Source organism: Cygnus atratus, chromosome 2 (assembly GCF_013377495.2).
Source record: "Cygnus atratus isolate AKBS03 ecotype Queensland, Australia chromosome 2, CAtr_DNAZoo_HiC_assembly, whole genome shotgun sequence".
NCBI lineage: Eukaryota > Metazoa > Chordata > Aves > Anseriformes > Anatidae > Cygnus > Cygnus atratus.
Window position 1 is genome coordinate 119,782,344 of NC_066363.1, and position 27,009 is coordinate 119,809,352.

The window sequence follows — 27,009 nt, forward strand, 5'->3', positions numbered from 1 at the left end:
ATCCTCAGCTTCCCCATCTGTAAAACAGTATTAATGATGTGTATCCACTTCAGAGGCCAAAGTACAAATTCCTAATGCTATATTTATGCAAAGTATTATTAAATGACCATCTGGCAAAGGACAGATTCTGGCTTGCAGCCCTTTGTTCTTTCATCTAGGCCTTCTGCTACTACTTTTTAATATTTCTGAGTTCCAGACAGATCTGCAAGCCCAGCAAACCTTTTAACACCTCTGAAAGCTTGGGATAAGCTAAAGAATTCACAGTAACTCCTGCAGCACACAGGGGAAATGGGGAACAAGGGTCCCAAATTCTCTAAAATAGCAGAGGTTTTGTTCCTGCTATCCCCAATTATTCCCCACAGGAGTGGATGACAATTCATGGATCATTTAGTCTGGTTCCTGCAAACACAGCCAAGCATGTAATAGATGTAATAGTCCAGAAGAGACCACGGGAAAATTCAGCCTGTCTCTGCTACAGCAGCCACCACAAAATGCTTTCCTTCCCAGCATTCCTGTACATAAGGCACAGTTCTCCCAGAATTACAGTGTCATAGGAAGAGAACAGCACCTGGATGTCCTGGATGCCCACAACACAACAGGCTTTGCAATAGTTCCATGCAAAGTAGACTGTGACTGTGCTACACAAGGCAGTTTTTTCCACCCTCACTGCCCCTTGAGTTGTCCACAGTCTGACCTTTATTTCTTCTTTCCTTCAAACCTGGTCACAAGTATTTTACCTCTAAAAGCACAGAGAAGTCATAAAACCAGGAAAGCAAGTGTTTTCTCAGCTCTACCAGGAAACTTGCTCTTCCTGTCCCAAAACCACAACATCCAACCTCAGCTGTGGCAGAGTCTTCAAAGGATAATTGCATGCATCCAGAGGAGACAGGAAGAGTACAGTTCTTTCTTCTTTAGTTCCTGCAGACAGCCATTCAAAGCCCTGAGTCAGAAGAAGTGAGGCCTGAAGTGCAATTTCAAAGAATCTTGATGATGACTTTGCATTAGTGCCTGTCATAGAGGTTGATTCATATACTCCTACTGTAACAGTTCTTTTTGCAAGCGAGAACTAGGCATAATAGGAGATGAGATGCTCAAAAATGGAGTAGTAGAATAAATTGAAATTAGCTGGTGGGACTCGCCACTGTTCAAGAAGGAACTAGAGAGATGTTTGGGAAGGAAGTGGCTGAGCTGCTAATAAAAATGTAACATCATACTAGAATAAATTACTTGCCTACAGCCCTGGAGTGTAACAAATATTATACTTCTCTTAAAAAATTTATGAGGGGTGATCCTGAGGAACATAAAGCACTGACCTTAAATTAGGATCGGGAACATTAGTTGAAAGAAGCAGGATAGAGTCTATAAAACATTAAACTAAGCATGATATAATAGATGCAAATTAGTCTGGCTTTTGTGAAGAAAAAAATCTAATCTTCCTAATCTCATAGAATTCAAATCTGTCATTAAAATAGCAAAAAGCATTTTGTCAGCCAGTTCTTTATCTAGATTTTTTAAAAGACTTTGCCAAAAGCCTCTAGCAAGATACTATGTCTGGCATTTGTTACAGTAGGAGGCTGTCTAGGGCAGGAGGCCGTTTGGAGCAGCAGATGACTTCGCCTATGATAAAAAGACAGCCTAGATCAACCCTTCCAGTAAAAGGTGCCTTCCTTTGCAGTTCTGCTCCTGCTCTTCTTCCTAGTCCCTGGCAGGGTGTGAGGCACAAGGAAGTGTCTAGGGGCTGCTGCACAGGACAACAGAGCAGGATTGCTTGATTCAGGCTGGAGGCAGCAGAGAAATGTCAGCAATTTCTGTGAGAAGGATAAAGGTAAACACTACCAGAGGGATGAGCAACAAGAAGTCCTCAGAGAGAGCATGCTGAGGAGAAGCCAAAAGAAGCCCTTCACGTACCTGCCCAAAACTTCACTGGTCTTTCCTCACATCCACTTCTTGTAACTCAAATTACCCTTTACCTGATTTTGTTCTTCCTCACAGACCTTGAAAACCCTGCTGACTCTTCAGGCATCTTAGGAGCCAGCTCTGCCATCACAGTGTTACTGCACCAAGAAAGGAGAAATTCAGCTGTGCCTTGATATGAATTTGTCAGAGGTATTTAAGGAAATTAAGATAGGCAACCCCAAAAGTGTTATAGACTATAAACTGACTGAGGGAAACCAAGAGGAGCTATAGGTGTTTTATGGTCAGTATGGAAGTAGGTTAATTACCATTTTTTTCCAGGGCATTATAACCGGACTGATGCATTAATGACTTAAGAGTGAAAATAAGATGCGGTAAAATCTGAGAATAACAAAGTGTTATTTAGCTTAATCCCAAACAATGAAGACGGCAACTCTCTCTTCTTTTTTCATCTAATTAAGGTAGACCCCAAATATAAGATAAAACGAAAATAATATGTAGTGTTAGGATTTATTTTTTTTCCTGCCTGAATATATTAGTCTATCTTAAATCCATACATCGTAATGGCTTCTCAAATGGCATCGTCTTGGTATACATTCTAAAGACAGTGGAAGCTGTTGCCAGCTTCAGAGATCCTGTGCCTCATCTTCAAGATGCTGAAAATTTTGTTTTACCAAAAGAGAGTTAAAGTTGAAAGGAAATCTGAAAAGCTATGAGAGGTCAGCATGTTTGACCAGCTGTCTGTAGAGACAAGCTGGCATGGAAAGCACTAAGGAACTGAACATTTTTGTTTCAGAAACATGAAGAATTATATATGCACCCAATATGGTTTTGATGCTCCCCTCCTGAAAAACTAGTTTTCTAAAGGTTTTCTAAATAATTTCATGAAAGGGGTGGTCTTCAGTCGTTGCCTCTCATCGTTGTCTCAGAGGGAGAAGGGAAACAAAATCTTGAGCCTTTTGGAGATTTAGGAATGTGTCAGGATGATCACATATGCTCTGTAGAAGGCTGCTACCTGGGTCTTGTCTGCATAGTTCAATTTTATTCTGAAGTGGAAAGAATTTATCACTGAATTCGGGTCAAGGCAGACAGTTTAGTCTAACCAGCATGGTAGTCCTTGGTGTATGCTTTATATTTAACAGCTGGGCACTACAGCAGTTTAAATATTTGTATCATAAAAAGAAATGAAACAAGAAATGAAAATGCACATCAGTAAAATGAAAGACCCATGCTTATAATTCCAGAACAAACAATAATTTAATAAAATTTGGTTCGTTTACAATTATACGAGTTTTTCTGTCTGCAACATGGAAGACGAAACTTTTAACAATCAATTAAAACACCAGCAAGCTAGTAAAATTAACTGAACCTCTTTCAAAAATATTTCCTCCCTCTCCCCGCCGCCCCCCCCCCCCCCAAAAGAACAGCACCTAAATTATAGTCTAGAAAAAAAATTAAGAAATTGGTGAATTAGCTGGTGAATCTAAATTGTAAAGCTAATTGCTGGTGTCACTGTAATCTGTACACACAGAAGTGCATAAAGGGGTTAAAAATAGCAAGAGTTCTCATGCTTTTTCTAGAAATCAAACATGGAAAATTGACCTCGATAAGTTTTCTTCCACCCCACAAGCTAAAGAAGTTTAAATAGTTCCTTAGAATTGATAGCAATGGTTGAAAATATGAACCTGACATTTTAAATAGAGAAGGCAGCAGCTAAACCCATCCCTTTACTGTATTTCTAGCTAGCAGGTGAAGTGTGTAAGCTCAAGGGTTATAATAGAACAAAATAGAGGTACACTAGTTCAAACAATATTTTTATTACTGCTACCTGAAATATCAGCCTGACTATATTGCTTGGAGGAGGGTGAGAACTGCAGGAGAACACTGTTGCAGCAGTGCCCTTTAATCCATTGCCTTTATAGCTGAAATATTTCAGTTATAAACTGAAAAATATAATATTTAAGTTAGTCCTTTGAATGATCCATTTAAATTCTTTATATCTGTCTGAGCTATTGACTATATTAGACGTTTATGTAGACTGGAAGACTAAGCAGATATACTATAGGGAAGTCATATCATTTTTACTTGTATTTGAATGATAATTCATGTTGTTAACATAGTTACAAACTAGGAATACATACTTTAAAAGGTCACAAATTGATTCCCCATTGAGATTAAAGGATCCTTTATGTATGTTAATGATAGCCAAAATGCAACTTTAGCTTAATTTGGGCTTGGTAATGTCTTCTTAGGATCTGGTGATATAAAAAGTATGAAGAAGAGGAGGGCACAAGCTGGCTGTCGTGAGAAGTAATTGTGAGATTATGTCGTGAGAAATAAGAGGCCTTTTATCAGTTACTTGGTATATATTGCATCTCTATCCAATTTTTTTCAAATAGAAGCACTTGAGCAAAAATGATTTAAAAGAGATACTGAGCTTCAGAATCTGGGGAGATTCTATATTCTAATTTCAGATTCTAGAATTCAACTACCAAGAGTCCTAGACTACCATGATCATTGTTTTCAGTGTTTTTTTAATGCACAGTCATTCTTGAAAGGTATACCACTGCAGGAGCTTTGTGTTCTTTTAAATAGAGGGCAGTAGAATTTCTGTAGTAGAATTTCTACTTATGCTATTAGAATTATACTGTATGTAGTTACATTTCATATGGGAAAAAAGCTTTAAAAGGGAAAGCCCTTTTTCAAGATTTCATTACATTTAAGACATGCAGTGACAAATGATTTAGTTTATGCATGCTACATTGCTTAAGTCTACCCTTGTCTGCTTCTCAATTTAAGCTTTGCAAGACTAATTTTTCAAACTCTCTCTCATTTGTTGGAATCTCAAAGAGAACGTAGTTGACTACAATTAGATAAGGTTTTTAACAGGCATAATACTAGTTTTGCTACTTGTGTTGGATACCATGTCATAACATAAAGTATTAGCAAACAATTGCAAAAAAACATAGAGAATATTTGCATGTTTTCATTTTCAGGTATATGTGTATGCATGTGCATATATGGAGAGAGTGCTATTCTCTGTGTTGTGTATATATAAACCCACAAGAGGTCTGCTACCGCATATTCATATTTAATTGGAGGAAGGAATGCTTAAATATTTGTAATCTGTCCAATATCTAAATAGAATTGTAGCCTATAATCCTCTCTAAAACTTTTATGCCAGTCCTGTGTAATATCCGTACCTTTTGCTAAGAAAAGAAGCAGAATGTATATTGTGATATGTATATTATACAGGTGGTGGTTTTTAGTTGTTTTTTTTTTGTTTGTTTGTTTGTTTGTTTGCTTGTTTTTGTTTTGTTTTGTCAATCCTGTAAGCTATTGCCAAAACCTAAAAAGATATTCAACAGGATAGTGCACAACAATCTATGAGTCCAAGCTGTAACTAATCATTTCTGAATGCATAGGACTTTCTTCAGTATGTGTGTTAACAATTGATTTTATTGGCAAGAAGCCAGGTTTGTTTGCTGCAGCCAAGGGCTATGGTGGTTTTGGATGAATGAACTGAAAGCATGCATAAAGGAAGTCTTATGCTGTTCATAGCTAATGAATTTCTCTGGTGCAAATTCAATATTAAGTGCAGATTACAGCTGGAATTGTTCTTGGGGGAATTCAGGAGGATATTGCATCTTATGGGGATGCTAATTTAAAAGAATGGCTGGCCAGGATACATTTAATAACCATTGGAAACCATGATGCAAAAGATGAGAACAGGGAGAAAATAGTGCCTGATTTGTTACAGATGGAGGGTAGCAGTCTTTATCATGAAGTACCTGGATTGCCATGACTTTTATGGAATAGATAGAGTGCTTTTATTTCCTGAAATGTGAGAGGAATCATTGAGTCTTGATTTATAAACAATGTCTACTGCGAAGCAATAATTTTCTTAGTCAAATTGAATGGGTAGGGTTCTTACTTACATGTAGCCATTTTAGAAGAAACTGGAATCAGTGCTGTGCTAACTTATTAATTTAATAGAGTAGAAAATGAAGCTTAAAAAAAAGTTTAAAATGAAGGAACAAGGTGGGTAAAAGGCCACAGCCATTTCTTCTCTTCAAAAACAATATATTGTTTTATTTAACATGGAATTGTATTTGTGTGTACAAATGTAGCTATCGAACCTACATACATATTCATTCTGCAAGTATGTTTGTATCTCTGTTTATGTATAAGGTAGCCATGTATGTGTGAGACAGAGTTCCAAGCCCTAAAAAGAAATGAGCTTTTCCAGTTGCTTACTTTGATTCTTTTCCTCTGTTAAAAATGCTAGTTTTTCCTTTGCCATTCTAGATGCTTCGAGATGGCTGGTGTTTTGGGGAAAGTGTAGGAGAGAAAATAGAGGGTTCTGGGAGGAGGAGCTGGTGTTGACAACTTGTTAATGAAATTTCAACTTTAAAACACACCGAGGATTTCTGAGAGATAATGTTCTGAAGAAAAAAAAAATCCCTTACTTAACATGACATTTTAAATATAATCTCTTTCACTTATATAGCACCTGCCATCCCAAGGAGCTAGTATTCTGCAGATCTTAATTTAATTAGCCTCCAAATATACCTACCATGTTTTTGAATAGTACCATTCCCATATAGAAATGAGAGATGTGCAAGGAGATAAAGAATATAAAAAATGCTATGTTGCATTAGAATTAATGAATTAATGCATTAGAATTAATGACCTGTCTCATGTTTCCTTCAACACAGGAGAATACTTAGGAGGATATACTGAGGAGACAGGCAGGTATCTGAAACATCATCTGCTTTTGGTTAGATGCTGAAAAATAGCTGCTGGTTCTTGTCTTAATACTTAAAACTATACAAGTTGAAACAGCATCAGCCTACAGTTAGGTGTGTCAAGTACATGAGTGTACTCACACAGTTAGGTGTGTCAAGTGCATGAACTTCCTGCATGTCTTCCCAGACTGGGATTTCACAACCCAGTCTCCCATTTCTAGGGAGTTACTCAGCCAGAAGGCCCCAGGAAAGGTTTGTAATAAGAGCACACTCTGCTCTTGATCGTTTAAAGTTGCTTGGGCCAGAAAAACAGAACAGGGGTTTAGGGGCACTTTGTGTGCAGGAGTGATTGAGGTTATAGCCTGTATTGGGTCCATCTTGAACTGGTGGCACATAAATGTTGGTACATTCCATAAGGATAATTTCAGAGAGGAGATAAGGACTCAGTCAGCTGGGCCAATGTGGCGGCAGCTCTGGACATTGCCATCATTCTAGAATTCATCATGAATGATATTGGATACACCACTGATTGTTTCCTCCTCAGAAGATTTGTCAAAATTTGCATCATGCTCTTGGCTGTAGGTGCTTAAATTGAGTTGTTTCAGCTCCATGTGCGCACCTGTTTTTGTGTCTTATCTTTTTATACTGAGTATGTTACTAGCCTTTCTATCACCATTTAAGTGATTCTGAAAGTTTATATGGGATATACTGTGAGAATTGAGACTGGATGTTCCTCACTCCTTGTGCTAATCTTTTAGAGCATTTCCTCCCTTCAGCTTGAAGAGTCTCCCCTTGTCACCAGGATACAGTTCAAATCAAGCCAAGAAGACAGTGATAGATGAAACCCCACAGGTTTGCCTTGAACAGCAGTTTTAAATGGGAAGAGCTTAACAGGAGCTTAGTCAAATTCCTTAGTACAGTAAAATTAATTTCAAGGTCTCAAGAGGATCAGTCTTCTTTATGACTTCTGGCACTCCCTGCTCCCAGTTAAGGTCCACTCATTGCAAACCTAGGCCAGATTCCCAGAGTGCTGAAATTTGTTTCATCAGCTTCCAGGACAGCTTGATATACTGAAGACCAAGAGCATGAAAAAAACAATGCTGAAAGCCAACTAAGTGAAGGGATTTAGACTGGTTCATTTAGGGTTTTTGTTTTGTTTTTGCTGTTTTGTTTGATTGATTGTTTTTGCTTGGTTAGTTTATTTGTTTGGGTTTAATTTTGAATGGGAATGAACAGGTTCACTTATTTTTGATCTGTTCTTCTTTTAGATAAACTGGTTTAAGCCATTTCAGTGCTAAGCATCAGACTAACCCCGGGGGGTGGGGGGGGTGGGGGGGTGGAGGGGGAATGAGCTGTAACAGAAGCATTTACAGCTGGACAGCAAATTATAGCAAGGGAAAGGTAATATGGCCTTTATTCTCTCCACTGAAGTAGCACATGAGCCTGGGAACTCTACGGGAATTGCATCCTGCAAGGCGGGCTGAAGGGGGAGGCAGCCTCTGGCTGAGCTTGTTCTTAGCCTTTGGCTGAAATTACTGGCTGTACCATTTTGTTAGATTTAGTTGGGAGAACTTCTGTCAATATTACCTCATTTCTTTGCCTTAATTTCCCTAGAATGGTTTTGTTCAATCTTGGTTCGTATCTGTAGAAAAAGAAAGTTAGGTCACAAGTATGCAGACTCTTGTTGGGTGTCCAACAGATGTAAGATATAGCATGATACAGCATGTCAGTGCATATATATGGAGTGTGAATGCATGCATTTACGTAAAAGCATGTATATAAAATCCTCATCCTGTCCCATTTCATCGATCATACCTAATATTTGAAGGAAGCTAGAGGGCTCAGTCCCACTGATTTCAATCAGAGTTGGGCCTCTGCCAATGCTTTCTGGGAAGTGGGATGTTTCAGTATTCTGTGAAGATGTAGCTATAATGTGTTTCTAACATAAAGCAATCTGGAGCCAAGCTTAATCAGATACACATTAGTGAATGGAATGCACTTTTCAAATAATGAAAATCTCGTTGGACCACTCAGTGCAAGATAAGAAAATCACAGCAGATGCTACTAAAGCAAAGGTGGGTGTTGAGGGCAGAGAGTGCCAAGAAACACTAAATGTATTTTGCAGAAAACCCACTGATTTTTGTGAGTGTCTCTTTCTTTGTGTGCCATCTTTCTGCAACTAATTTCGCCCTAGGAAGTTGTAAGGTCATATTGACCTGTATGTTCAAACCATGTGGTCAGGAAGGGAAAAAAGATAAAAATGCATTCGTGAAAATACTTAAATAGTCAGTACGAAAGGAAACCCTTGGCCCAGGAACAGATTTTTCTGCAGATTTTTTCAAACTTGATTTCAAAAACAAATTAAAAGAGTGAATGATGGTCTTTATCTTGACCTAGGGTTTCAGTGCTTCACAGGTATTTCATGCCAGTCTGCAGTCAGGTTTGGAACATGCACAACAATAAGGAAGAAAGAATCACAGGTCCTTAAAGACAATGTTGATCATTAACGTATTTTACAAGGAAAATAAGTCTTTTTCTTGTAGAGATTCTATTTGCTCTTTTTGCTTTCAGGTCCATCTTGACAAGCACAAGATGGAAAAACAGAATGTACTAAGAAAGCCATTCAGAAATATACTTCAGTACCAGAATGTTTTTCTCTTCCTTTCAAGTAATTTATAACACTAAACAAGAGCTTTAACTCTTTGTTAAAAGAGAAAGAAGAAGAAGAAGAAGAAGAAGAAGAAGAAGAAGAAGAAGAAGAAGAAGAAGAAGAAGAAAAAGAAAAAGAAAAAGAAAAAGAAAAAGAAAAAGAAAAAGAAAAAGAAAAAGAAAAAGAAAAGAAAAGAAAAAGAAAAAAAAAAGAAAAAGAAAAAGAAAGAAAAAGAAAAAAAAAAGAAAAAGAAAAAGAAAAAGAAAAAAAAGAAAAAGAAAAAGAAAAAGAAAGAGAAAGAGAAAAATACAGTACATTGGTGCACTGAATTAAACAATGCACAGAAAGATCTTTAATGCCATTATGTGTCTGGTATAAGTTAGTTAATGAGCAGACAGTATTCTTGGGATGATAGTATAGTATATCTGACCAGCATGCCAGTTGAAGTACCTTTAGATACCTCTATCTCAAATGTCAGTAAAAGGTAGGGCGGTTCTAATCAGAAAAAGAATCAAAGTATTTCCTGGGGAAATATAGCAAGGCAAAACAGCATACTTAGAACCACTGAAGTCTTTCCATGAGGCTGCCTTGCTATAGTAGTGAGTCTTTCTCCAAGCACTGGGCATTGTGTTCCTATCTTCCTCTTGCCTTTGTCTCCCCATAGCTTCCAATTCTTTCACCTCTCCCTGCAGTTCTGGTGCTCTGAGATCTTCACAGAGACATTTCAGTAAGCTAAGATGACAGAAAACTAACCAAAAATTAAATGGGTTAGTTCTTGATCAGCATGGCACATTGAAAGAGCTCAGCATGGATTCAGCTGTGTGCAGGAGCTGATGCAAAGAAGGGAGTGGGTTTGTGCATCTGGGATTAGTGGAAGGTGGGCGCCAATGGATAGACGTAGGCTTCTGCATGGCTTTAATTGCTTTTTTGAAATGGCCTTCAAGGCACAGGGTCATATTTGTCTGGTATCTCTGTAGGTGCAAATTGCAGAGACAAGTAAATGTGAGCATAGAAATGGAGGACAGTAGCAGGAGACCTTTCTGATCATTATAATTGTCTTCTTGCATGAAGAGATGCTTTGAGAGAGCAAAGAAATGCTGCCAGAAGCAAACATGTCAAAGCCCTTAGAAAAACAATAGAATCGAACACCCTTGCAACTGAGACAAACATTTTTAAAAGGTGCTTCACTTCCTTTGAGTTTTTGTTTTTTTTTCAAAGACCAGTTTTCAAACTTAATTAGCATTCCTAAGACATAAAAGACCTTCTCTGACATGGAAAATGGTAGAAGATATGTAGAAAGCAAATGCGTTACCTTAGCTACCTGTTTGGGGTGACATTTTAAATACAGAAAATAAAGCTGGTGGAATTATAGTGACCTTTCAGCCTGAACAAATAAAATAACATCTGCCAAATCTAAATGGCTGCCTCTAGCTGTAGGAAATGATATGCATCTTTGAACACTAATGCACAGGTCTTTAGTAGAGCTAGCTTTAGTAATACCTCCTGGACCTAAACAATTTATTTCCCAATGGAGCATGAACGGCTGAAAATTCACAGAGTGTGGTATATGTGGCAAGGGGCACATGGGGAGCAACCATGGCTGTGCATGTGGGGAAACTGTCTGCATAGTTTTCCTCCCTCTAAATCTATCATGACACCCTCTTTTTCTTTGGAAAACCCAAGAGGAGCTGCTCAGTTTATCCATGTATGTTTGCGTTGTTCCTCCTATATGTTCACATTGCTGTGTACTGAAGCAGTCTTCCAAGTTATTTTCCCTTTCTAAGTTTCCTCTGGAAAACCAGGGCATCTGTGGCCTGGGAGCCAGTGGTAAGCAAACAAATTGCTGTTAGAAAGGAAACTAGTGGGACTAAAAAGGGAAAGCTTCTCTTTATGATATTCTCCATAGGAAAAGAATAACTTTTAAAATGACTTTTCCTGCTTCCCCAAGCTCTTTTAACTTCTGATGGCAGCTATGCCAGCAGAGAGAACAAGTTCTTGATTGTGCTCTCAAAAACCTGAGAAGATCAGTTCATAGTTTTTATTACCTTCTTTATCAGGAACATTTATATGCCTTCACCTCAAATACTTCTTAAATTCAGAGCTGCTGCACATGGAAAACCTAGTTCTGCACTTGGGTGATTGGGATTCACAGGGGAAGGAAATATCATGGGGACACTGGTATTTTACCTACCTGACATAGAAGGGATGCAGGCCCCATGAATGCAACAGTAATTAGCCAAAAATACTGAATTTCTTAATGGTTTCCAAAGGTTAAAGGAAGTTCATGCAATTTGCTGCCTGGATTAATAAAAATGTTTTCTAATTTAAGCAAATAGTGCTTTATTATTATTATTATTATTAGCAGTAGCATTATTAGCATTATGTACAACTTTGGTTTCATTTGTGATATGGAGAGCATTTTTTTAGTCACTGTGCAAACAGCTGCAAAGACATGTATCATATCTTCTTTGAAGAAGCCATAAACTGCAATCTAGGCCAAGAATCAGGCTTGTAACAGGAGATCATTTGGAGATGGGGTGTCAGTCTGAACAAGGAATTCCAGCTCTGGCATCTGGCATATGTCTGAGCGATTTTCAGTGACAAGGATGGGTAGTTAAAGAACTGTCTGCTCACTATACAGATGCTAGAATTACATTTTATTATATTTAATTTACTTGTAAGCTTTTGTGTTTTTTTTTCACCAGTGCTGTATCTACAAACCTGGCCATAAGACCTACCGTACCAATATCTTTTTAGTTTCAGTATTAAACTCCCAAGATGAAATGACTGGCGTGGTAGATGAGGGGAGAGCAGTGGATATGCACTTCAGGAGGGCTTTTAACACTATCTCCCATAACATCCCCCATAGAGAAGCTCTTGATGTATGGACTGAATGAGCAGATGGAGACGTGGATTGAAAACTGGCTGAATGGCCGGGCCCAGGGGGTGGTGTGACACAAAGTCTAGTTGGAGGCCAGTAACTAGTGGTGTACCCCAGGGGTCAATACTGGATCTTATCCTTTTTGGCATCTTTCTTAATGATCTGGATGATGGGGCAGTGTATACCCTTAGCAAGTTTGTGGATGACACAAAACTGGGAGGAGTGGCTGATTCATCAGAGGACCATGGTGCCATCCAGAGGGACAATGACAGTGTGGAGGGATGGGCTGACAGGAACCTTACACATGAGGTTCAACAAGGAGAAGTGCAAAGTCCTGCACCTGGGGAGAAACAACTCCAGTCACCAGTATGTGTTGAGGGATGCCTAGCTGCAAAGCAGATCTGCAGAAAAGGACTGGGGGGTCCTGGTAGAAACCAGGTTGAACATGAGCCAACAGTGTGCCCTTGCAGCGAACAAGGGTAATGGTATCCCAATGGTAAGGTTTTGCCAGCCCATTGAAGGATGTGATCCTTCTCCTCTACTCAGCACTGGAGAGGCCACACTTGAAGTACTGGGTTCAGCTCTGGACTCTTCAGTACTGAAGAGAGACATGGACACACTGGAGAGAGTTCAGCAAAGAGCCATAAAGGTGATGAAGGGACTGGAGCACCTCTCCTGTGAGAGAGCTGGGACTGTTAAGCTTGGACAAGAGAAGGCTCAAGGGTGGTCTCATCAATGTCTATAGATACCTAAAGGGAAGGTGTAAAAAGGACAGAGCCAGGCTCTGATCAGTGGTACCCAGAGCCAGGATGAGAGGCAATGGGCACAAACTGGCACACAGAAGGCTCCATCAAGAAGCACTTCTGTGCTGTGTAGGTGATGGAGCACTGGCAGACGTTGCCCAGAAAAGTTGTGGAGTCTCCTGCACCTTGGAGATATCCAAAGAAACACCTGAATATGGTCCTGGGCAGCCTTCTCTGGGTGACCTGCTTGAGGAGGTGGTTGGACAGATGTCCTCCAGAAGTCCCCTTCCAACCTCAGCCCTTCTGTGATTAAGTTTGTAATGGAAGGGTAAAGCATATCACCCTAAGTTAGTCGGTCTCAACAGACATACCAGAGCCAAAACAAGGTTTGGAGATATCCTTAAGAGCTCTTCTAACCTGAAGCGTGTTTTGGGAACCAGCACTGGGGATTATTCCCTGGCCACAAGTCCCAGATGAGCCTTCCAGCTCCAGCATTTTCCCCCTCATCCTGATTAGGAGCAGATTGCCCTGCGTTTCCTGGCAACCCTCTGTCCATCTTTACCCACTTGAAAGCACTCCTGTGCTACATTAGGCTCTTAATTGTTCTGATTTTCAGGCCAACCTCTTGAATTCAGACTTGATACTGAAAATGTTGTACTTTGTTTAGACATACAGCTGTTTGGGAACTACCTGCACACAGATTTTGTGTTTGTTTTGTTACCTTTGTAGCATTTTAAGAATACAGTATCCCAAATTTTAAAAGCCTTCTATCAGTTATACCTTTCAGTCTTGGAATGAAGATTCATATACTGAATGGGAATAACAAGCTTATACATACACATCTGTATACAAATATGATAGTGTTTGTGTTGCAAAACCTTGATTATTTTTACCCCTACTAAAAATAGTGTTAAAAATTGGTCATATACACCTCGGGCTGTCCTTCTCAAAATATGATGTAAAAAAGATTGATGTGGTCTTTTCTCTTTTCTCCTGTTTGCTCAGGGAATTCCTGCCACAGCAAAAATCTTTCTTCATTTTTGTTGTGTGCCTGTGTTATCTCTGCTGTCTTTTCTGAATAACTTTACAAACAAAATGGCTGTTGAATTCACAGTAAGCTTAAGGTTTTGTTATAAATTCATACCTTTTGATACTAGCTATTCCTCAAAGCATTTTTTCTCGGAGGCATTTGCTATCCTTCAGTGCTTCTGGGGGTTTGAGCTATATGTTAAGATGGAACTAATAATGAAATTGAATATTCCTATTAGACTAAAAATTGTAACTCTCTAACAACACAGTTTATTTTCAAATCCTAGATGTAATTGCTGTCTTGCCAGCTCATACTATTTTTTTTTCCTCTGGCTTGTGTGCTACTGCCAGCATGTCACCTCTTATGTTCCTTCATCTTTCTCTATAATGCTTTATTGTACATTGCAATATTAAAAGGGCAAACTGGGAGGTCTGTAAGTTGTCAAAATTCCCATTAGATTGCTAAGGGTCTTTTTCTCACTGGGGCCCTTTGGATTTGGCCTATGGCAATTGATGAAAGGCTGAAATGAAAATGCTGCCATTTGCCCTAGACCTTTCTCCCCAGACAAAAACCAAGCCAGAAACTTTATTCCAAAGATTTCTGAACATTGTATTTGCAAAGCGCAAAAACAGAATTCATGGTGTGGTGTTCAACTTAGTATTCAAGACCATTTCTTTGTGAGATGCTGATCAGCACTGCTAATACTATTAGCTGGCAAATTTGTTTTTGAATTTAATCTTATATAAAATCCTTCAAGCAAGCAACATTTAAAGTACATTCACTATTAGTCAGGACCACTTATAAGCACCAACAGGAAGTTAGCTTGAATTCATGTTAAATAACACTGACAGTCATTTGCATATCACATAGAGATCACATGAGTACTGTCTGTCCGTGTCTTAATGAGTGACTAATCCCACATTCCTTCCTGAATGCTTATAGATTGCTCCATCCAAACAATGAGCATTAAATTGTTAGGTGTTTTGTATTGGAGGATTAACTGATAGCTTTTCCTGAGTACTTCAAAGAAAAAGCTGAAGCATAGACTGCTGTATAAATAGGATGAAAAAATAGTTATTTACAACATAGATATTTCCAAACAGAATTCTCAGTTGTGTGTTTTCCCTGAGCTAGAAAGAGCAGGCAGGTCCTATCAAAGCTCTTATAAGCAATTTGGAAGGTTTTTTGGAGGCAGAAAGGGGAAGGTTGGCAATAGTTCATTTTTACTGGTTAGTGGAGGCAGCTAGCTCCTGCTGTTTCACAGTGTAGGATTACGTGCAAGGCCCCAAGAGTGACACAACCCAGATTCATCCTGGCACACACCAGTAGTCATGAAAGAAAGATGCGTATATGGAAGGAAACACATTATATTTTGTCTATGGGGATGAAATATAGCCTGTACCCTACCCACTCTGATTCTCTGGTATTTGTACTACTGCTGCTTCTTTTGACTTTTGCAAAAGATTCTGCAGGCATCTCCTCTGCTTTGAAAATGATATTTTTTCTTTCCTGCACCAAGGAAATCACAACCACCATTTCTTTTCCTGTGGAAATTGACAATGGAAAGCTGCTTTTTCTGCAGGCAGCTTCATCTATTTAATTTATCAAAGACACCAGAGAAAATAACAAATAACATGGGTTCTTGTGAATAACAGAGTGAAGTTTTTCCCGTTTCCAGGTGGTGAGTTTGACCAGACATTCACGAGCTCACCACTGAAGGGTTTCCTAACAGAGCTGGCTATGAGCTGGTGCAGACCTCAAGGGTATTTACCCCCCTAGCTGCTCCAGTGCTTCACCTCCATATTGAACCCACTCCCTGAACAGTTCAGAGCAATAAATAGCCCATGTCCCTCTGGAAATGGTTTGAGAGATGGATGCTGGGAGAGAATCAGCTTCCCTGGAGGGGCCTCAGCATCTCAATGTGTGCAGTGTGAATAATAAACACCGGTACCCAGGAGGAGCCTGCTCCCAGACTGCAAGGTCTCCAGCTGTGGGATTTTCAGAGTGTGCTGTTGTACACTTTGCTCCTGTGGAAACTAATACAGGGCTAAGAAAGGCAAAGGGTTCTTGATACGTTATCCTAGTCTTATTCTAATATGGTGTTGGGATGCTGCATGGCTGCTTATCTGGAGACCTGAAAGACACACGTGCTGCCCGATGCTTCAGATAAGCCAGAGGCACTGCTTTCCAGCTGTGCCCATTTCTTAACTCTACAAGTGGTCACTTCTTCAAGTGTCGTCAAATAAGTGATCATGAGACAGGTGCATCTTCCCCACTGGTCTCACAAGGAGTGTCTTGGGACCATTTCCAAGGGCTATTATCATAATTCTATCATAGCTGGGAAGGAACAAAGGAACAATTCAGCTTCTGCTGCAGCCCTGGGGGCTGGTGAATTGAGGATGCCTATGATTATATTCCTGTGGCAGCTGCATGGTATGGATTCTTGGCCATGACTAATTTCCTTTCCAGGGAATGCCTGAAGGTCTCTGGGGGAATCTGTGATTTTCTGCCCCTTGATTCTTCTTGATATCTTTAGCCTGGGACACAGAGGCAAACCTGGATTTGTTTCCCAGGATGTTTTAGGATGAATAGCATGCAGACAGACTTAGTAGCAAATGAAAATATGATGTGAAGAGGAAGGTAGGAAAAGAGGGGAAAGAAATTCTGTGTAAGTCACTATTGATCACGGACGTCAACTGTTGTTCAGAAGACAGAGACAGCCTTCCACTTGAAGACCCCTGAAAAAGCTTTCAGGCTGCAGGAGGAAAAACAGGAGACTATAGAGGAGTCAGGAACTGAACTTAGCTCTTTGGAGTGCCCTAGCATTAATCAGCAAAGCCATGTTTCCCTAACAGTTTTGGGTAAATGTTGTTGGTTTAGGAAGCCTTTATGTACTCTTTGAACATGATGGGACATCCCTTGGCCTCTCAGAGGACACAGAGCAGGGAAGATCTCTACTCTGTCTGGTCTGGTTTTGCGTTTCTTTGGGAAGCCTCTCATCCCCAGGAGTCTGGTCTCACATGGGCATCACTTCCAGGGCTGCAGCCATGGTGACATGTAGAAAACTCCAGTATTTCCCACTAGTGGAAACCAAGGGGCCTCTGGGACCCACAGCAATTTCATCAGCTCTTGATGAAGCAGTGGCTGTGGTTAAAGAGCACGCAGGTATGCAGTGTCGTACAAGAAACAGGAGTGCAGTAAAAGTTGTTAGTTGTGCTGCTGAACATCTAAATGGCCTCGTCCCTAGTTAAACAGGAAAGGCAGCTGTTACGCAGCATCAGTGGCAACAACTAACTGAAGAAACACTGTGAGAGATGTAGCTATAGATGGCTCCACCATGCTACAGAGTTTTTTTCTAATTTCATTTCATCATTTTCCTTTTTTATTCTGGCCCATAGTGAGTCATGCAGAAAAAGCATGAATGTTTGCCCCTGTGAAGTATCAGGGCAGTGTCTTGAGGAGCTGCAGATGATGTCTATATCACATCTTCTGACAAGGTTGCACCATCCTTGTCTCAGAGGAGCAGCTGATGGCCACCAGGCTCTGCCCTGGGCCCTGATGCTACAGAGGGAAAAGCTGTTGTGAGGACAAGCTCCACAGGCAGGGCATGGACAGCCTGTAAGCATGGGGAGGCACAGACCAGTTGGGATATTCTGGGGCTGCCAGGCTGACAGGGAGACCTGGCAGGTGAACACATGTGAAATGCTCCGGTTTTGAAATTAGAAACATGGAAATAATGGAACTAAATGTTTTTTTTTTTTCTCTGTCCTGTCTTCTCCTTATTAAATCTGCACCTCCTCATACCTGCTCCTACCATCTCCCTATAACAGCAGTTCACATACCATAGCTCTGCAGATTGGCCTTATCAAGAAAGGAAGAGTGCTGGGGTTGACTGGTCACATTTGATGAATTCAGATGGTAGGAAAATTCAGAAGGCCATAAAAATTCAGATGGCCATAAAATGCTGCTATATGACTTGTGGCCATTTGGAAAGGATCACCTAGTCATGGAGGATGCTGGAGAATGTTTTAGAGGTCATAACAAAACAGATGTAATCATTTTGTTTATGATCATAAAGTATCCTGCTTTGTACAAAAGTAAAGGAGATATTTCTCTGATATCTTTGAATAGTACAAGGGAAAATTAAATACAAGAATTTAGGTTTTTGTTTTGATTTTTGTAATGGAGGCATATTCTGGAAATAAAGCTTTTAACATCTTTTATGATGAAATATTCCCCAGTGGGATCTGTCCTCATGGATCTCATCTCAGTGACACAGATGAAGATGCTGCACTCATAATTTAAAGTAAATTAAGACCAGACTTTTGACTGCTGGTAAATTGCCAGAACCATGCTTGGTTGGACAAGCTTTGGTCACTGCTGTGTTACAGAATGTATTTCAGTTTCCTTTTGCACATTAAACCTTAATGCTCCCATCAAAAAATAATTTGATTGGAGAATTAAAAATTGGCTGTTACAGTTTGTTCCTTCCTAGAAAAAGGAATTAAAGCTGAACTGATTTGTCCCCTTTTTCAGAACAAAAAGAATAAGTGTTAGCATGTTCTGATAAGAAAGTAAGTGTTCCTGCTAAGGAAACTTTTTTTTTTTTAAAGTATTCGTGCACACCTAGTAAAAAGGCACATAAGAAGCAAAATAGAACAATCTGTTGTTATTTAACACAGCAAATACTGTTGAGATACAAATACAGTTAAGTTTTTCTGGTAACCAGGCAACAGAAGAAAATACTATTTTTCTGAATTGCTGTTTATTCTACTGTTTTTTAGCTCTACAGTAGTGATTTTTATTCTCCACACCTCAAACACAGAAAGAGCAATTGTTCACGGTATGGCTAAATTGTTTAATGTACTGTTTGATACAGGGCAAATTAGACATAAGAATAAATGTCTCAGATTGCTACAGCTAGCCATTAATGATTTTTGATCTCACAAATGTTTCAGTAGATTTTGTAATGTAAGCAAATGTCCTCTACTGACTTAGGCAATTGTAATAAATATGGACTACATGAGGCATGAAATCAGAACATTTTCATTTTTCCACAGAATGCAAATGGTCTCCCATTCATGTGTATCATCTGAAGGACTTTTTAGAATAAGCACATGGTAGCAATGTAATCTTTGACACTTCTAAACTGAAGGCTTTTTTCCAGAGCTGCGTATATTACCATCAGATGGATGGTTTCATTAAGGTGAAAATCTGTAGCAAGAAGTGCTCAGAGCCATAGCCAGGCTGGGCTTTTGTATGTCTTGGTGCTTGTGCATGCAGATACTTGCGTACATTGTCTAAATGAAAAGGAACTGAATATAACTCTTCTTAATCTCCAAAATCTCAATTTCTGGCTAAAGATTTGCAATAAAGTGTGCAGGTGGAAGAAAGGAGGTGAGTGCAAATGGAAAACTTTGGGATAAGAAGCCCAGAGGACCTCAGAAGACTGAAAGCCTGAGTCTGAATTGACTGAGCCAAACTATATGCAACGAGAACATCTCAGTCCCACATACATGGGAACAACATGTCCACCAGCAATAAGAATTTGGTTTTGCTGTTCCATTTATTACAAGACTCAGCCTTCTATGCTAAAGGGAATTGTGTCTGTGAAGCACAATGGAGCAACTTCTGAAATAATTTCTTGGAAAGTAGTAATGGGCATAAATGACACCCAGTTACTGTGAAGAATACTGAGTAAAAAAACAAGATCTCCTCTTACTCCCAGAATTCTCCAGTTTTAATGACACCAGGATATTTACCTAAGGTCTTTCTTGAAAAAGTTCTTTGAGACATGAACAGGCTGTAGTCAGGTTGGAAGCCTTCAGCCCAGCTGCCAGCGGCATCTCAATTTTCTCTTCCAGAATATCTGAAATCTGAGGAATTGTCTCCTGTTTGGAAAGTATTTTGAGGATCTCTTTGTCTGCCTTGTACTGTGGCAAGAGCTGGGGGAGATTTATTCACATATTCAGGACAAACTATCACATTCCTAAGAATACGGGAGAAAGGAGGGAGATTTTTCTGCACAACAGATAAGGGCAACTTATCCCTACAGTGGGCTTACAAAACGTCACCTGGCTTTGAATTTGCTGAGTAAATGCTATACCCTACTCTTACAGGAAAGTATTACGTTGGTCAGCTGCCAATTCCTGGGGAATGAACCCTGTGAGATTATTTACATGCATCCCAGTTAATCAATTAATGTTTGTAAAGCACTTTAACTTGGAAAGCACTCTTATAAATATTTGGTATTATCATATAATTACACTACCACATCTCAATTAAATGTGCAATTGGGCATGGTTTAATTATGCAATTAAATTGTCACCAGAAGTATTTCAAATGTAGGTATGTCACTCTATGCTGACCCTCCTCAAGTTTAGCATGAGAACCTGGGGCAAAATGAGGACTCTTGACTTTTGAAACTCTGGAGAGTTTCTGATCAGAATTAATGTCTCTTTTGCTAGCACAGAAATATATATATATATTTTTCTGCAAACACAAATATAGGTGACTCTTTGCTTCTATTTGACTTACATCCTGAACATTTATTGTGTGCAGCACAAAGGCTGGTCTGCTTTCCTGCTTGTTTCTGACTTTGCTGCCTTCCTTCATTAATGTAATGGGGAAAAAAATGTCACTCGGGATCTTGTCTCGAATTTTTATCCTTCAGGGTTATGCTTTATCAATGGTATGTATACTGTGCTGTTTGATGTACTGAAGTAAATTAAAACAATTAAATGCTGTAGCATTCTCCATTTCCTCCAGAGAGTAAAAAAGACATTAAGCCCCAAATAACAATATATAAGCTGCCATATGATTATTAGCAATATAGGAAATATTGCTTCCTACTCCCTTCTCTTGGGTTTTGTTGTGGTCTGTCTAGAAAGGAAGGAAGGAAGGAAGGAAGGAAGGAAGGAAGGAAGGAAGGAAGGAAGGAAGGAAGAAAAAGAATTAAAAGATCTGGTATTAATTTTTCATAGTACATTTTATACTCTTCTAACTTTCTCCAGCTATAGGAAATGCTGTTACTTCTAAGGATTTCTCCACAAATATAAGAGCTATAAAACTGTGGAATTTGAGAGGGGCGGCAGAGGGGTTTTTTTTTGTTTGCTTTTTGACTTTTCTCATGATTAGAAACATTAATAGACTATCTTGATTTATTAGATGAAGTACTTACTTTCCTAGATGGCAGAAGTGGTTACTTTCCTAGGTGGCAGTATTGTTACCATACTTCCCATTCCTCCTTTCTTCCCTTCCCCCTCTGATGCTCAAACTCTCTCTTCTTCACTCCTTGTCATTTCTTCATGTCAATTAAATGTTCTTTGGGGAAATGGATAGGAAGCTTTTGTATATTTGTACAGCACCTGCACAAGGCTATAGTTGAGGTCTCTAGATGTAATCACAACTGAAACAATAACGCACCTGCAACTCCATGTGCATTGGCAACAATTTGCTCCACAATGAACCTACGATAGTTTCCAATGCAGAACTGTCATTAATTCTTCCTATTTCTTTCTTGAATGGCTGTATGTAAGAGCCACAACCAGGCCTCAGAAAAAAAAATATGAGTTCCACCAGAATGATACCAGAGGACCAGAATAAGAAAAACTCTTCAGGGCAGGAACTACCTCTGAGTGTGTCTGAATAACATTTGCTGACAACAGGACTCTTGTGAGTGTCTAAGATGTGATTACATAATGCATAGATATATATAAAATGGAATGTGTCATTACTGCAGTGTTAAGCTATATTTAGAAACCACAACAAAAAAGTACTTTTTTTTTTTTTTAATTTCACTGTGGGTAAAAAGAGTCTGATATATGAAGCATTTTATTAGACCATCTTTTTATTTTAATAACTGCTAATTTGCACACCTAACATCAATTGCTGGTACAATTAATTGTGGATGTAAATGAGAATGTTTAGCTGTCTAATCACCTGATTGTGCCTATAAATCAGTGACAGTAATTATGTGTGTAAATGCTCATTTCAGCCTGCAATTAATTTGGCCAAAATTGATAGGACAGAAAAAAAGGAGAAAGAAAAAAAAAAAAAAAAGAAAGAAAAAACCTTGGGCTGAAATTTGGTCCCCAGTGCATAAAAAGAGAAAGTATCTTCTTCCTCTGCCTCTTGTGTCTAAATTGCAGAGAGCTAAGTAGACGAAGAGCAATGACTCCCCAATCCCCAATAACTCACTGCCAATGTTTCACAATAAAGTGCAATGGGAGAGGAAATATTTCCATGAGGGTTCATTAATCACAAAGTATTTGCCATGCACAACCACTCTGCAGAGCAGGTAAAGAACCCTCGGGGACGTTGCCTGGCACAGCATGTCATTTTCATAATAGGAAAAGTATTTTTTGCACAAATGCTGTAGAACTGAAGTTGCAGATGGCTCCATTGGCAGGGCTGGAGCCTCCTGGCACAATGCTCGGCAGCCAAAGCTACTTTAGATATTTATAGCAAGGGTTAGTGATAGCTCAAAAGAAGGATGCTGAAGATGCTGTCTGCCCCACTGTGTGCAATATTCCCAGGTGCACCCCTTGAAAGGACATATGTGACAGGCCAAAAGCAAACAAACACAAAACACAAACTGCAGAATGATATGCAAGTTTTACCTGTCCCTGTTGTGGGGCAAGACACTAGGGAGAGGTCTAGGAACAACTAAACTGATTGCACCTGAGAACCTGGGGATCCAACAGACCACACTAGCAGAACTATATGGAAAAGATGGTTTTCCACCTCCATGGCTTCTTTGAGAACTGGGCATCAGGCCATTTCACCCTACCTAACCTTGAGGACACGGAGAGCCCCTGTTATCCCAGTATACTCTAACCCATCTGGACCTGCTCAGTTTATTGCATGAGAGGTGGGGTTGATATCTTGCTTTCTGTACCTCTGTGGTCTTGGTCTCTGAGTCATTCATTGCTACTTCACTCCCAGATGGAACTTTGATAAAATTCAGAACCACCTGATATAATTCTAATTTCAGTGTGAATTTAATGTGTTTTCCTTATATACTGCTACAATGTGCAGCAGAAATGCTGCAGACTCAGATATGTGTTCTCAGTTCTTTGTGCTACTCCTTGTTTGTGTTTGATGCATGGTCCTGAGTGAAGCTGTTGCTCTGCTGTGATATGTGCATTGGGTACAAGGACAGTGGTCATTTGCTGGGACAACTGAATCTTGGGCTGTTCTGACAGACAATCTGAGCTATTGTCAGGCAATGGGTGTTTTTGTTGTTGTTGTTAGGTGGCTGTTCAGGATATAAAAACTTGCATGTGACACTCTTCCAAGGGCTGACCCATGTGATCTATTTGCCTAAGTACCGAAAAAGGTTTTAGCTCCCCTCAACAATGTGCAACATTGCAGGTTCCCTTTTCCAAGGCTGTTACTTGGACCCACTGTGTGCTAAGGACTTCATGGCTTCTAGGCATCTAGAAGAGAGCTCCTGGTCTACCTGATGCCGAGCCTGGCTCTGTCAGGAACTGAACATCATTCTTTTTTTCTATGTATGAAACTACAACTTGTGGGATTTCAGTTCCAGAATATTTTAAGTTTTGTTCTATTTTGTTTTATTTTTGGTCTGGTTTGGGATGAAAATCTTACCCAAGAATTACCACGGAATAGAGATTTCTTAACAGAAATTTCCTGCTTCCTTCAGGAACTTGGTGGGATGGTTACGATGAAGAATAATGTATCTGAAAGAGGAGAGGCCAGAGAAGACTCAGCCTGACCTACAGACAGACAGACATAGCATTCAGAAACAATTCAGCTGACACGTGCTTTCTGCCCATTACTTCTCTCATCTGCTGATTACCACTATCAGCAGCAGCAGCCTGTTGGGCTCCTGGCTCCTGCTGCTGCTCCCTGCTGCTGTGGCACGTGAGTGCTCTTAGTGAGTCATTTCCAATAACCAAGGGGACTCACAGCCACATCTCCACCTCTCCTAAAATAGAAGCTCACTGCTAGATCTTCTCTCCTTCTAAAACAGGCAACCTATGAGAAAAAGCACTATACATTTATCAGTATCTGAAACATAATAATAAACTCACTAGAGCTGTGGAGAAGCAGGGCTATGATCTAAGCAATAGCAAGGGCCCAGGCTGGCAGTGCAGGTGGTCTCCCAAGGTGAAATAGAGCCACATGGAAATGGGCTCCATTCTTTGTAGTCTGCGGTCTTTGCAGTAGAGGCCATTGTAGAATCAGCTATTTTTCCTTCCATTATTTGAAAAAAATCTCTGAGGGAGGCCATATAATCAACACATCCCCCTCACATTTCAGTTCAGAAAACTGTCTTTGAAAGGAATACTATTTAACAAATAAGATAATACTAAGTTTTTTGAACAGTTTCATGAAGGCAAGTCTTGTCTGTGGTTTAGTTTACTCTTACCACATCAACTATTATAAATAGCAGGATGACATTCCTTTTAAATAAACATTCATTACATGGAAGTACATTGGGAAAATGTGGGTTATTTTCAAGCACAAGTGTTACCTACAGGTACATCATTCTGCATTTCTATAACCTCTCTTTTTTATTTCCAGGTATTTCCACACTATATATTTGGGTATCCGGAGTCGACGGAGTGGAGAGAATGACAGATGGCGGTTTTATTGGAAAATGGTGTATGAGTATGCAGATGTGAGTATGCTGCATTTGCTAGCCACGTTTCTGGAAAGTGCACCACAGCTGGTCCTGCAGCTCTGTATTGTTGTGCAGACTCGTACACTTCAGGCTCTCCAAGGTAGGGGTTCATTTAATCTATTTGTTTTTTATCATTTTAGGAAGATGTAATTCCTATACATATTTATCCTTTCAAACTGCTGTGTCCCTTGCATAAGAGCAGATCTCGCCTGCTAGCTGCTATTAAGCTATTAAGCTGTTAACTATGACTCTGTCAAGAAAGCCTGTGCTGTTGGAGTTTTTTAGCGTTTCTTATTGGCCCTGGATTGTGGGTAGGATTTACAATGTTTTGCTTTCTGCACATCTTGTAATAGAAGAGCTCTTCTGATTATCCACCGGGCCAATGTGAAAATTGCATCAATCAAATTACTGCTCCTCTCCCTATGCTTCTTTTTCTGAATGCTCAAAACCCTCCGAACTCCAGTAATGATGTTCATAGGGTATTATGCAAAACAGAAAACAGCACAGCAGAAAGCAGCTATTCTGTGAAGAAAATGCCAAAATCTGTGGAATACATGTCCATCAGTTCTCGGCCATGTTTATCTGAAATAATACAAGTCAGCTGCTGAGCATTACAAGAACACTCATTCCTTCAAGCTCTGGGTTTTCTCCTAAGGCTGATGCTTTCAGCAAGCATGATTACTTCTTTAAAATGGTAAATGCATGCACATGTCCTTCCAGGGGATTGTCAGTCACTGGAACAGGTATAAAAATACCTCATTCTCCACTTCTTTTTTGGTGCTACTTTTGGATATCTGGCAGCTTTCCTTTCATGTTGTACCATTGTTTTGTCTTGTGGCTGCATGTGGGCAGAAATTATTGGCAAGTGAATGAAGTGAATGAGAACTTGGGATCCCGGTGTCACAAATGTCATGAGGCAGTGAAGAGGGGAAGGGAGGACTGGGGCGGGGGGGGGGGGACGACAGAGGGAGGAAAGAAATACAACACTTTTGCTATTTGTTTTTAAGAAAATTCATGTGCTTGCCACTGCACAAGATCGAACTGTGACAGCACCTTGCTCCAAGAAGCTCTCAGTCTCATCAGCTTATTATGAGTAAACATGTGGTGAGACTGTTTAGGTGTAAAGGAACTGGGAATAAAGGGGTAACTGCGAAAACCTTGATGCTGGGCAGTTTCCTGTGGATGGATCAGAGGTTTTCCATTTACTCGACTTTGAACTGATGTCTAATACAGGCTCTCCTGGTTCCTGTGGTGGTTTGTTTTGTTTTGTTTTGTTTTGTTTTGCTTTGCTTTGTTTCTTTAGATCTGAAACTCTGTCACCTTAAGGGGAAAAGAAAGCCAAAGTTTCTATTTTAATTAGTTGCCTAAGGACTTCCTACAGCTATTTCTCAAAATGCTGCTGCCCCACACCAAGTCCAAACCCTTATTGTTCAGGAGATGCTATTATCACTTCAAGAAGCTCAGGAAGATTAACATAGCCTGAATACTGTATGGTCAGCTGTAATTGAGCTATCTTCATAAACTATTAATACAGAAGCCCTCTCACACTCATTGTTGTGCAATAACAGATCTGTTTATGAGAAATGTGGCTGGTGAGTAGGCACTAAGCCTGAGATGTACTCTGTAAATGGTTGTTAATTAGAGAAAATCTGAAATTTCAATTTAGAAGGCAAAAATTGTTCCTGAAGCCTGCAATCAATTCTGTAAAATCTGTATATCAGAAACCAGAAAGGGATAAAACTACAATTATGCATTTCAGCTGAGAAGACTGACAATATTTACTGATCCGACCTTCCCCCATTTTCTTCCAGCATCCCAGGAGAAATGGCCCCACATAAAAAAATTAGGAAAACTAAACAAGCTTGTAGCATTTTCTTAAACAGTGGTACCATTATATTCTCCTGATGAAACTTAATATATTAACATATGTTGCCAGCTGTGAAAATCTTTTTTCTATTCTCTGTACTTCTTTAAAGAAATGCTAAAGATAATGCATTGTACTATAGGCTGGCAGATTTGCTGTGAGGTTGCATAAGGAGAACATAATTTCTCTCAGTGGTATCATGCTTCAACTGGGTGTTTAAAAAGGCTATCCATACTGTACATGCTTCAGTTAGCTGTCCGCTCACTGAGCCTGTTACAGATATTTCTAACAAGGATCAATGAACAGAGGTTTTGATTGATTTTCTTTGTTTAGAGAAAGCTGCTTGTTTTTTGTTATCGTTCCTTTAGCTCTCTCTCCCACAGGATAGCATTATCATGACAATTGGGAAGTGCTGACATTGCCGGTCCACCTCCTTAAAAGTGTGCTTACATTACAAACCACAAATTTGGCATGGGGAGCGAGGGATATCAGAAACGTTTTGGTCTCTCAGCAGAGTATTTCTAATAT

General features: G+C 39.6%; 1 protein-coding gene across 1 annotated transcript in view; it reads left to right on the forward strand.

Annotated features, from left to right (window-relative positions):
- The window catches only part of XKR4 (XK related 4), a 218,314-nt gene that overhangs the window by 115,121 nt on the left and 76,184 nt on the right, over positions 1–27,009 (forward strand). The window contains exon 2 of the mRNA XM_035553251.1: positions 24,518–24,717. Within this exon, the coding sequence (XP_035409144.1) occupies positions 24,518–24,717 (200 nt within the window). The remainder of the gene's footprint in view (positions 1–24,517; positions 24,718–27,009) is intronic.